General features: G+C 38.4%; 1 protein-coding gene across 2 annotated transcripts in view; it reads right to left on the reverse strand.

The window, feature by feature from the left end:
* Positions 1-6,028: 6,028 nt before the first annotated feature.
* The window catches only part of PAFAH1B1 (platelet activating factor acetylhydrolase 1b regulatory subunit 1), a 71,271-nt gene continuing 64,255 nt past the window's right edge, over positions 6,029-13,044 (reverse strand). For both annotated transcript variants that reach the window (XM_058560099.1, XM_058560098.1), the window contains 4 exons: positions 12,448-12,676; positions 10,949-11,050; positions 8,247-8,403; positions 6,029-7,350 (listed from right to left, as the gene is read on the reverse strand). In XM_058560099.1, the coding sequence (XP_058416082.1) occupies positions 7,277-7,350; positions 8,247-8,403; positions 10,949-11,050; positions 12,448-12,676 (562 nt within the window). In that variant the 3' untranslated portion in view covers positions 6,029-7,276. The remainder of the gene's footprint in view (positions 7,351-8,246; positions 8,404-10,948; positions 11,051-12,447; positions 12,677-13,044) is intronic.

Genomic DNA, 13,044 nt, shown 5'->3' on the forward strand with positions numbered 1-13,044 from the left:
GAGCCCACCTAGGTGGGCTTGAGGGGCAAGGCCTGTGAAGTGCGAGGGGCGGTGCGCAGAGGGCCTGTGTCTAAGAAGAGGGGAGTTCTCATTACCACTGGTGGCTGCTCAGCCATCCCTTTCCTGAGCAGGCAGGCCCTCAGCCTCATTACATTAGAATGCCTTTCTGAATACGTGGAGAGTTCTTTGTGTCTTTGACATTCCAAAAAAAAACCTGCAACCCTAATGTCCGTTAGTTTTCCTGAACCAACTGGAAAAAAGACTTCCCTGACCTTGAGGGTTTCAGTTGCCATCGGTGCCTTTACGGTGCCTTGACGCATGCTCCCCACACGTTTGCTTTAGTCTTCACGCTTGTGTTCTGAACATGCCTTCCGATGGCCTTTAGCCTATGAACACTGGTCACATGTTTCATAGCACTTCTAGAAATGGGGACATTATCTTGTAAAGCTGAGAATGGATCAGGTTTAATTACCTAATTGTACCTACTAGTCACCTGAGAGGCCGGGTTTTCATGGTTAATCTCTTAAGTGTATTAGTGTCGTCAGATATGGTTTGACAACCCAGATAACAAGGGGCTGTTGTTTTATAAAGGAAACGAGAGGCTCTGGATGTGACAGCCACCCTTTCTCTTTCCCTTCTCTTAGTTGACAGATTTCAATTTTTTTAAAAGTGTGAATAGTGGTATACAGGAAGGGTCAGTGTGAGAACCAGCACGTGTTAGGTCATGGTCTGTGTGGATGGGCAACTCTTCCAGATGGAAATTAAGTCTAAGGTGTGTAAGCCACACCCACCTCTGTCTTCATGTTCCCCACGCTGGTCTTTTACTTGCCAGTCTTCTTCCAAATTTGAATTTCTTTCACCATGCCTATTACTTTTTTAAAGAACTATTATAACCAAATTAAACTTTTAAGGTTGTATCAATCATCTGTCTCCAACCCTGCCCTCAAACTGTTGTTGTTAAGTATTGAGAGAACTGTTAGACTTCATTGAGGAATTCCTATATATCCTGAAGCTGGGAATAAGGTATCCTGATGTGGCCCAAGTATTTCCTCACACCTACTTCCAGAGTCTAAACTACCAAATCAAATAAGGCATACATAATCAGGACACCTACAGAGGACAGGTGGCCCTCCTCACATGGAAAGTGAAATACCCTTATTAAGCAGGCAAAGCCATCAATAATAAACCAGACACTGAAATGCAGACCAGGACACAATTACCTTGAGAATAAAGTCATTTCATATAGAATGACTGAGGAGCCTTCCTGAGTTTCAAGCGTGGGTAACATAATTCTTGCTTATCCATTCCCGGCCTCCACCCCTTTTAATGGCCATCCCACAATGGAGTTAGCAATGGGTATAATGTGATAAGTGCTCAGGGATGGGATGAGGGCCTTTCCTGCATGACAAAGTTTAAAAATGGTTTAAAAGATGTCAGAAGGTCTTCCTTACGCTTAAATAGCTAATAGGATGCTTTATACAGGCAGAACCAGAAAAAGTAAAGAGCAAATGCATTTGAGTTCAAGTCCCAGCTCACCCTTTAATTTAGGTTAATGCTGTTGGCATGTGACCTCAAGTGAGCCTGTTTTCTTGTCCATAAAAATACACTAAAATCCACCAGCAGGGGGGGTATGTGACAATAAAGTTGTGTGTTGAGAATAAAGGTAAGTAAGTGTTGGCACCTAACAGGCTGTCAGTCAGTTATTCTCCCTCCCCTAGTCCCTCCACCTCCACTTTTATTGAAAGAGGGCTGGTAACCAAGCAGGAATGACCACACAAAATATTCACTATGGAACAAACTCCATGTGTGAAAGTGAGGGGGAAAGAGGAAAGAGAGCTGAGTTTAAACTCCAGCTGTGGGGCCCAGGGACCAGTAACTTTTGTCCAAATTTCTTCGATGAGAAGTTAGTTGGATCCTTTAGATCAGTGGGTCTCCAACTTGAGCCTCCACTAGTTATCTGGATGGCAAATCTAAACTAGACATGCTGGGTCCCACCCTGTTTCAGATACAGTAGGTCTGAGCTGGAGCCCAAGAACTTGCTTTTTTTTTTTGTGAGGAAGATCAGCCCTGAGCTAACATCCAATGGCAATCCTCCTCTTTTTGCTGAGGAAGACTGGCCCTGGGCTAACATCCGTGCCCATCTTCCTCCACTTTATATGCGACGACGCCACCACAGCATGGCTCCACAAACGGTGCATCGGTGCGCACCCGGGATCTGAACCTGTGAACCCCGGGCCGCCACAGCAGAGCGCGCTCACTTAACCGCTGCGCCACCGGGCCGGCACCAGAACTTGCATTTCTAATGAGTTCCCAGGTGCTGCTGCTGCTGGCCCGGAGAACACTGGGAATCACTTTCCTAGAGGATTCTGGCATGTCAGCAGTTGAGAATTGTGAGTCTACATGCAAGTCGAATTTCACCCAAGACGCAACAGGAACAGAGCTGCCACATCCAGGATGCAGCACCATTTCTCCACCAAGTCTTCCACTTGCCTACTCCTACTCCGCATCTCCATCAGGGACAGACGCAATTGTGAACCTTGGAAGGAAGCTTGATGCGTGTGACACCACAGTGAGTTACTCGGCAGGTTTTGAACAGCTAACTGTATTTCAGGACAGCAATACTAAGGCTAGAACTCTACCCCTAGAAAGTGGTCAGACTCACCACCTGGATCTCAGCCTGGAAGAAAAAAGGAGCCCTGCAAGGAAATGGAAAAGCTGCAAATCGCAGGGAATTGTAACTTCAAGCAAATTACTTTTGGTGCTCTTCGCTCAGCTTTATTTGGGGGGAGAGGCTACTCCCAATAGGATCAGGAAAACAACTGGGCTGTAAGAAAAGAGCCACCACATCATTCAATACGTCCTTTAACATAGCCAACGTGTAAAGCACAGAGAAAAAGCCTTACGACTTCCGGGGTAAGGGTGAAGACTCTTTTGGTACACTTCAACCTAAGACCACCGGGCAGATCAAGAGGCTCATTCATTAGAACAAAGTGGGTAGGAACCCTTATCTCTAGCCTCTGACCACAAGAGCGGTGGGTCTTTGTCAGGGAGTCTATAATTGGTCATTCCCAGCTGTAGAGTCACTGTCCAAAAGGGCTGCTGGAGGAGTCTGGAGCTGCATGACCTAGTGGGCTCTCTGTAAGCCCACTACCACCAAGAGCTCCTATGGCTGCTTCTCCTAGCTCCTTCCTCCAAATAGGTTGAAGGAAGCAGACAGCAAAGGCAGTGCTGGCACTGCCCCAAAGAAAAGCCTTCCATTAAGGCCCTGCCACCCTGTCACCAATTTGCATTTTACTCTATGACTGGTGCTGAACACAGTCCCACTAATAGGACTCAACTTGAAAGGTTTTAAATCTGTGCACAAGGAGACCAAAAAAAAAAAAAAAAAAAAATCACATCTAGTTTTATAGGCATTTAATAGTTTACCAATTGGTACAATAAGATTTTTTAATATGCAGAAAACATGAATAAATTTTGTTTTACACAGTCTGAGAGCAACAAATCTTACTGTAAAACACAAGAGCAATATTATATACATTCCTTTACTGATTTTTTAAAATTGTGTCAATATCTTCAGTTAACTCTTACAATCTGGGGAACTGTCTTCTCCAATCACCACCTCTGCAACGTTCATATGAAATCAACGCTTGCCTTCATGTCAGTGTCAGATCAACTTCTAACTCGAAGATTTTGTTTGTTTCTATCATCTTCAGAGTGAGCTTTAGGGATGCCTGAAGGATAGGCAGGACAAGAAAGCAGCTACTTACATGATATAGTGGAAAGATAAAAAGGCCAGTTCAGTCCAGTCGTGACTTGTAAATCCAGCTTGCCCTCCCCTCACCCCACTGAAAAAAACCCAAAACCTTTTTCACCAATTTTGTCTGTCGCTCCTCTACCAGGAGATTCTTCTTTGCATCATCTAGATTAATTAACACATTGGACTTATATACAGCTGGACAGAAAGAGTAACCATTTTAAGTGCCTTTTCCTCCAAATTCAACAATTTTAACTTCAGTTGCTTAAGGATTATCAAGCCACCACTGTCAACAAAACAAATATCCTTTACTTTTAAATAGTTTTTTTTAATTTATTAAAAATTTATTAAAAAAAAACTATTTAATGAGTGATATTACCTGGAAGTTCACATAGAAACAGAAAGAGGCCAAGAGGAGAGCAGGGCACTGACAGTAAGGAGACTGGGCTTGGTGATCTAGAGCCAAAGCTTCCAAAGGCTACAGCGAGCGCTCCACAGCCCGGACAACTTGCTAACACTAGTGATTTTTAGAGCAGTGCTCTGGGCACACCATTGGTCACACCACACATAGACAAAACAGGACGGTCTTAGTCTCCTAAAGTGCAAGATGCCATGTCAAAAAGCAACTATTCTCCAAGCGATGTCTAAACCACAGTTTCCATGGCTTGCACTTTCAAGAGTGCAGCTAGGACTTCTTGGGCACGTTACATCAGGGTGGCACTGGAATGTCTGTTTTCACACACAAAAAGTCAAGTCATCTGAGGATGCAATTCTACCAGCTTTTTATTTCTTAAATAAGTGGCCAATTTGATTGAGAAAGTGACAAAGCAGCAGTGAACCTCTAAACCAATTAATAAATTCCTCTACTTACAATCCAAACCAGTAACCTCATCATTGTACTTATCCCAGGCAAGGCACAGGGTTAGACAGCAGACAGAGAAAGCGAAGGAAACAGGAAGAAAGGGCATCGACAGGGCAGTGTCAAACAACAGTGCAGGAAACCTCTGCAAATCTGAGTCCGGATCATGGATGGATCACTCTCCCCCACCCCCTTCAATATTCAAACAGGGCTCATTACATTTGGATCCAGTTGAGGACCATCCCTGAGATTCAACGTTCGCTGCTTCTTAAAAGGAGGATGTCTGGTAACTCAACTAAGCAGCAGGCTGTGGCAATCTCCCAAGTAAGGATAACTTTGTTTACAGAATAATATCGTTTCTCCTCCTTTGTCAACCAAAGTCACTGTATGCTGCAGGGAAAAAAACCCACCGGACAGCAGCTTTGTTTCCTCCTAAATTGGTACCATTTTTTCTTTTATTGTTCATATCTATGAGTGATTTCTAGATGTTGTGGCTTACCCTTAAACAATTCGGGTGTTGCTACATGCTAAAAATGAATTAAAATACAAGACATTTATACATGTACAAACAAATGTTAAGATGCACCATTTCTATGTATTTGTATTTCTTAAAACAGGACAGGAAATAGCAGCAAATGAGAACAAAGATATTTTCCATAGCTTTTTTAGAAAAATCCAGTCAGAACAGCTAAGGGGAAACAAAAAAAAAACTTCTCAATGTGAGCAGGGTTGTGAGGCAATATTGTCCTGAAAGTTATTCTACTGTATTTAAGGAATTAGCTTAAATTGTAATTTTTGTCCTCAAAAAATAGCCATTAGTTCTCAAAACACTTTCCCTTCCAGAGACCTCTCAGGAATTATTAAAAATAAACAAGTAAACAAACAAAAAGACACAAGCTAGACATACAGCTGCTTCTAGTAAATATACAGCCTATTCTCTGTGTGTGTATCTACAGGACGTTAACTCTAACCCTTTGTCTTTTTCAGGAACCAAATTTCCATTAAATACTAAAATGGACGTTTAAAAAATCACATATTACACAAATGAATAAAATGCAATTCAGAATAAGTGTCTTTGTTAAACTGTTATTTCATTGTTCTGTTAACTTTTCACATGACCTTAAAAAAATGTTAGCTAAGCAATGGAATTATTTATTAATAATCTTCGATGGAATATTGTTTCCAAAGTCACAGATAAAAATTCTCTTAAACCTACTAGTAGAAACTTTGGATCACAATATACAATATATCAGGGATGTGTAAAATGCTGAACAGCCAAACTGCAGTGTGTGTGTGTGGGGGGGGGGGGGGGGGCGGGCGCATAATGCAAGTGATTTCCTTTAGCTGGGAAGAATTCCCAGAGTCAGACCTAGTTTTCAGAAGCGTTAGGAACAAAAAGGGTTTGTCCTAAAGCATGGTATTCCACAGCAAGATTTATTCTACTTGTATGTTTTAGCACTTCTTCAAAACCCAGGACCCAAGGACATAGAGGTTGGATGTGTGTGATATACATATACAGACTTATCCACTTACAGATAGGCCCATATACTTATAAACATTTATATATAAACAAAAGGTGAAAACACAGTACATTGTTATGCACATTCCATTAAACCCTGTCTTTTTTTTAACTTGTAAGTTAAACACAGTTCAAATTGATATCGGATTTCATGTTGAACAAACTTGTATTTCTCCCACTCCCTTAAAAATGGGCAAACATAACCTTTTCCATATTTCTCTGTCATTATGTAATAATGCACATTGCACATCCCTAAAAAACATCAAAAAACAAATAGTGATTTGTACCATGACACACTCAATGGAAGCTTAAATTCTACTTGGAAGTCACATCACTATACAGTCTAAGAGTATGGAGAATACAGCTAGAAGTGTGTCTAGTGTGGAAAATAGAAGCTTAGAGTATTACAGTGTTTTTTAACCTGTTTACAAAGCATTAAGACCCAAATGAAATAAATGATTTGCTATTAGCTGCTGAGATTTTTCTTATTTGAGATTTACAGTCATTTTCTTACATAAATATACCACTAGCCTTTGCTTGATAGACTGCCAAAACAAATGTATCCTATTGATTTGGCAAATGTGTCATGACAAAAATTCCAATGTGTAATCCCCATTAATTACATAGATGGTTCAGAAGATTTTGAATTGTTGCCTTATTATCTAACATCCTTAAAGAAGATTTATTAAGCACACTTAAGTGATGTTACATAGATACACATTTCAGAAAAAGCCCTAACAACCACCACTTTTCCCCAAATGAGGCCATCAAGTCAGGCACCAACAGATAGCAGAAAGAAAAACAGGAATTAATAATCCAACATAAAATGACACTGTCAACTATTCAGTTTAGTGCCCTAGTTCAATTTATTCAACTTCTGCCTTCTTAGGCCTGGTGTGACCAATGCCAGCCCAGGTTTTTAAACCCTATGGTACTTCTAGACAACATATGTAAATTTACAGTATACAATTTGGATTCACCATGCATGAATACTTTGTGTGTAACATTTAATAAGCTCAATCTACATCCAGAATAATTTACATGAAAGGACAATATTTATTTAAACAGAGCTCAATGGGGTAACCATGGTATCATCAGAGTGCATCCAGAGGAAAAAAGGGAGGAGGGGCCAAATGAGACTCAATCAACGGCACTCCCACACCTTTACTGTTTGATCTACACTGCCAGTAACCACATATGGGGCCGTCTTATGGAAATCTGAAAGAAAAAGAAAAGGCTTATTTTAAAATCAGATTGAGCCAGATACAATTTTTAATAAGCCACAAAACAAGCAAGTCAAAGTGCCAGGAATACCCATTTTTTCCCTATACACACCCACACATCTACCCCCAGAAGATACAAAATCAAGCTTACCAACTGGATTAGGGAAGCTGAGACTTAATGATGCACTCCTATATTAACAACTCAATAAAAATACTTACCCTCACTACCCAACTAAGGCTGAATAAACACTCAAATCTAACAACAAGGACAGCCTCAATGTATCCATTTACTCAACACTTACTATGTGCCAGGCTCAGTACTAATGCTTTATATTCACGTTTAATATGAGGTAGGCATTAGCCCTGTTCTACTGAGGCTTTATGTTTAGCATTAGATCCATCATACCCAGTGTATTATATTTTACTGTATTCACTATCTTAAATTCTAGATTCAGGTCCAGTTGATACTGAGGATGTTCATTAAACTTAAATACAATTCCCTGAGTTCCCAGTACACAATAGTATATACCTGCCAGAGGAAAAAGGTTGAGTAAGATTTCCTTTGAGAAACTTACATACTAGTAGGGGAGCAAAATTACCCATCAGAGTGATCAGTAAGCATCATCTTCAAAATTCTAGTTTCCAAAACCAATGTTGTGCAATGGAGAAAGTAATTTTTTTTATTATAAGGCTGATGATGGAGAAAGAGAGTTAAGGAAAGGAGAATTTAAAACAATGGTAGGAATCCACAGTTTTAACCTGTCTTCTCTATTCTGTCCTGAAACCACGTCATCATTTCTTACCTGGAAAAGTCCATGTGGTTACATAAAACTTTGTTATGTCTGGCACTCCAAAATCTAATTGCTCAGAAACCTCATAAATGATACATACCCAAGGAGGTAACAAAGTGTTCATGCGCATTGAGGGTCTTCATGCATCGCTTGTTCTTGTAATCCCATACGCGTAGGGTCTTGTCATCAGCACAACTCAAAATAAACTTCCCTCCAGAATGGAACAGAACTCCACGTACCCAGTTATCATGACCCACCTTAAAAACAAAAAAGTATATGACTTAGTAAAGGGATAAATTGTCTAAATAGCATCTATGAAAATAGTTAAGTAATTACTCAAAGCACACTGACACTACATGCACCAAAAATGTCAATGCCAAAAAAGACAAAAAGAGAAAACACAAAAGTCTAGGGAATTCTTCTAGATTAAAGGAAACTGGAAACTATAAGACATGATCAGTAAATGCAATGTGTGACGCTTGACTGGCTCCTGGATAGAAGCTAAAATAAAGCTATAAAAGACACTATTGGGATAACTGGAGAAAATCTGAGTTTGTAGTGTATTGATGTTAAATTTCTTGAGTGTGAAATTTTATTGTGGTTATCCAGAATACCCTTGTTCTTAGCAGATACATGTTAAAATATTTGGGGACAAGAGTCATGATGTCTAGAGGCTGGCCCGGTGGCGTAGCGGTTAAGTTTGCATGCTCCGCTTTGGCGGCCCAGGGTTTGCTGGTTTGGATCCTGGGCGTGGACCTATGCTCGGCTCATCAAGCCATGCTGAGGCGGCGACCCACATAGAGCAACTAGAAGGATGTACAACTATGACATACAACTACCTACTGGGGCTTTGGGGAGAAAAAAGGAGTAAGATTGGCAAGAGATGTTAGCTCAAGGCCAATCTTCCTCCAAAAAACAAAAAAAAAAAAAGAGCCATGATGTCTATAAGTAACTCGCAAATTGTTCAGCAAAATACACACACACAGAAAGGAAATGTTAACAATAGGCAACTCTAGGTGAAAGATATACAGGTATTTACTGCATATCTATTCATCTCCATCTATCTATCTATATCCCCTGTCCCAGCAATTCCATTTCTTCCAATTTATCCTAAGAAATAATTAAGAATGTGCCCAAAGATTTAGTTAACAAAGATATTCATCAAAGCACTGTATGTAATCAGTGAAGAAGAGTACCTAACGACATGAGCAAGTGTCACATACTTTCTAAATTAAAAGTGTGCTGCAAAGCAGTAAGTACAGTATGATACCATTTTTATTAACAAAACACCATATTCATCTACATAGTAATTTAAGAAAAAGATTTGTTTAGAACTGCACAGTCCTACAGGGTAGCCGTTAGTCACATGTGACTATTTAAATATAAACTAAAATTAAATACAATCAACAATTCAGTTCTTCCGTCTCACTAGCCACATTTCAAGAGCTCAACAGCTGCACGTGGCTTGTAACTACCATACTGGATAATAATACAGAACACTGTTGAAGAAAGTTCTACTGGACAGGCTCTAGTTTAGAAAAATATACTTGGTAGGTATTAGATATGCTAGAGTGATCTAAGGGTGACTTTTATTTTTTTCTGTTAGCTTTTCTGTAGAAAATTTAGAAAAATTTCTAAATTTTTCTACAACATAAATAACTATATTGCTTTTTTAAAAGAACTAAAAGAGAGAGCTATTTTAATTTTAAAAAGACAGACAACCAAGATGACATATCCTTTGCCTTGGTTTACTTTGCCTTTGCCCTTATTTAAAACACTTTGTTCTATTATAGTGACCTACAAAAGTCACCATCATTAGAGGTAGAAGCCTCAACAAAAGTCAAATTGCATTTCTTGTGGCCACATCAAAATAAAGCAGAAAAAAGTACTCTCCTTCAACTGAAAAGCAGGAGCCAGAAAACTCCAGGGAAATTAATGGTGACCTGTGTTGTTACAGAAAAGGAGAACACATCCTTTCTGATTTTAAATGTAGATGATCTCTTCTAACAGCAAGATGAGTGTATCTGAACTCAGCTCAGACTAATACTAGAGGAAGAGTTTAATTTTCTAATCAATTCTTGATGATACTTTCACATGTATCTGTCTATCACATCCTACAGAGAGATAATCACTTAAAGGTATGGTGGGCACCTAAAAAATCTCTAAAACAAACATGGATACCAAATCACAAAAACTGGTACTGGATTAATGTCCAAAGACCCCCTTGAAACTCCCTTAGGCAAACAAGAATGTCCATAACCCCGAATTATCATTTATATATTCTCACACCGAAATCTAGGTGCTCCAAAAAGGAAATAAGCATTTCCAAGTCATAAAGATAGCACCATTAATTTCAGAACGGTAAAATAAACCAAATAAACTGGACCATGTGAACAAATAGGTAACAGTTAAAAGCATTCATATTAAAATCAAACAGTGAAATAGAGAAGCAAACAGCTTCAAAAATGAATGGGTCTATAATAATACTGTTTCCTCTCCACAGCAGATATTATACAATTTTTAAGATACAGTAAGCTAGGATCTCCCTCCCAGTACTGTGGCTTTGTAGATCCTTTATATAACATGATATTCTATAGGAATAACTGTCATATCACTATAACAATGGAACTACAAAAGTTCAAGAAAAAGTGTCTTTATAAAGAAGTTATTTTAAAGCCTAAAATAATTCAAATTATTTAATAAGATGTCACAAGGTATTTAACCCCAAAATATATTCTGTATATACATAGTATATAAGCACAGTGAAGATGTAAAAGAAGCAGTGAGATTATGCAAACTTACAAGGGTCATAAGGCACATGCCAGTACTGACGTCCCACATCTTAATAGTTTTGTCTCTGGATCCAGACAGTAAGAATGGCCCAGGCTTGCCACTTTTCTTAGTCTATAGAGAACATATAAAAATTAAGTTTCCCATGCAAGAAGTTAGGTAAGGACTACAAATGACTTCTATCTAGCAATGATCTTTATTTCCAATTTTGTAAAAATGCATTTTTTTGACAAAAATTATATATATATATAAGGCATAGAACTTGATGTTTTGAGATATGTATACATTGTAAAAGGGTCACCACAATCAAGCTAATTAACATATCCATCACCTCACATAACTAACCCACCCCCCCACTTTCTTGGTGGTGAGAACACTTAAGATCTACCCTCTTACCAAATTTCGAGTATACAATACAGCATTGTTAACTACAGCCACCATGCAGTACATTAGAGCTCCAGGACTTATTCACCTTGTTTTTCCCTATTGAAATACACAAGTGTTCTGACAAACCTAGGCTACACAGAAGGACCCAGATAATAAATATAAAAACAGAAAATCACTACTTAGGTTAATATTCAGGTTCTACAACACCAATGGATGATAAATTTACTGCTTAAGACTTCTGCAATCAAATTAAAAACTATTTAATTCAGCCTCTACAAAAGCCCAGCCAGAATCAAATTTATGACATATTAGTAAGCAACCACAACCAGAGGGCAGGAAAAAAATAACTGAAAATGCAATGAGCCAGCCAAAATAAGAGATAACAAATAGAATTTCATTTAGAAAAATTATTCTAAATGAAATAATTTAGAGGGGGGAGGGGAAGATTCTCCTCCTTCATTTATTAAAATGTAATTCAAAAAAACTCATGATAGGACTGTCTCTATGAAAAAGAAATGTGGTCATTTCTGCCTCACATAACTTATTGACAGAAATAATATTCTATAATTTATTTTTAAGGTATTACTCAAAGAATAAAATCATGAAAAGCATAAATTAAGAATCATGAAGAAACATAATAAAACTCCAGACTCAGCTAATGCTTCTAATGATCAAGGGTATCAGAGGCCTTCATAAGAAATATTCTTCATTTAAAACAAATATTTAAATACTGAACTGCATTTCACCATAAATTTATAAATAAAATAATTATGTTCATTAAAGAAGGCTATTCTTCTAAAAGATAACTTTAACATCTCCTGTAAGTTTTATTTTGCATTTTTGCACTGATAACAATGGTTTTTCTGATAAATTTAAATGACTACTTTCACTCTTCAGGAGAATCCCCTTCCACATCACCCATTAGCTGACAGCAATAATAATCACTGGTTAAAAAATATAAATACATCTGCAAGTTGGAAACAGTAAAGAGTTTAAAGATTCAGAATGCTGGGATACAGATTTGTAATGCATTAATGGCCCTGAAATTGAAAATCAGAAAAGTTGTCTAAGGTTCTGAGATATCAGCAATAAAATCATGAAATGACACGTAAATCACATAGTACCTCAGATCCTGTTGCTTCAGAGATGGAAGAATATGAGCTTTCTGGAGCCCAGGAAATGCATTCTACCACATGCTCATGTTCTCGAAGCTCAGCCTTGCATTCTTTTGTTGCTACGACCCATACGCGCACAGTCTGGTCATTGGAACAACTGGCTATCAGAGTGCCATCCTGATTTGGCCGCACCATGCGTACCCATTCTCTGTGTCCTGTGAATGTCTTCACACAGTAGCTGTCAAAATAAGTAATAATTTACATTGTGAATGGCAATCAATGGGATACTTCCCAGAAGCGATACAAAACTAGCTATGCACTGGAATAAAGAGAATGGCACCAAGTTAGAGAAACTATATGCAAGTCAACAAAATAAATATACATTCCTGGTTAATAAAAGATGGGGACAGGCTGGAAAATCAACATTAGTTAAAATAAGCTAATGGAAGTATCATTAAAGAGCTAACCAAATCAACACAATCTACAAGATAAAACATACAGAGAAATAAAATCTTTCAAAACTAAATACAATAAACCTAACCAAAATATTTCTAGCCATGTTGGGAAAAAGGCATGCTCTACTAATCTGGTTAAAACCAGTAGGTT

The sequence above is a fragment of the Diceros bicornis genome, chromosome 18 (assembly GCF_020826845.1).
Source record: "Diceros bicornis minor isolate mBicDic1 chromosome 18, mDicBic1.mat.cur, whole genome shotgun sequence".
NCBI classification, from domain to species: Eukaryota; Metazoa; Chordata; class Mammalia; order Perissodactyla; family Rhinocerotidae; genus Diceros; species Diceros bicornis.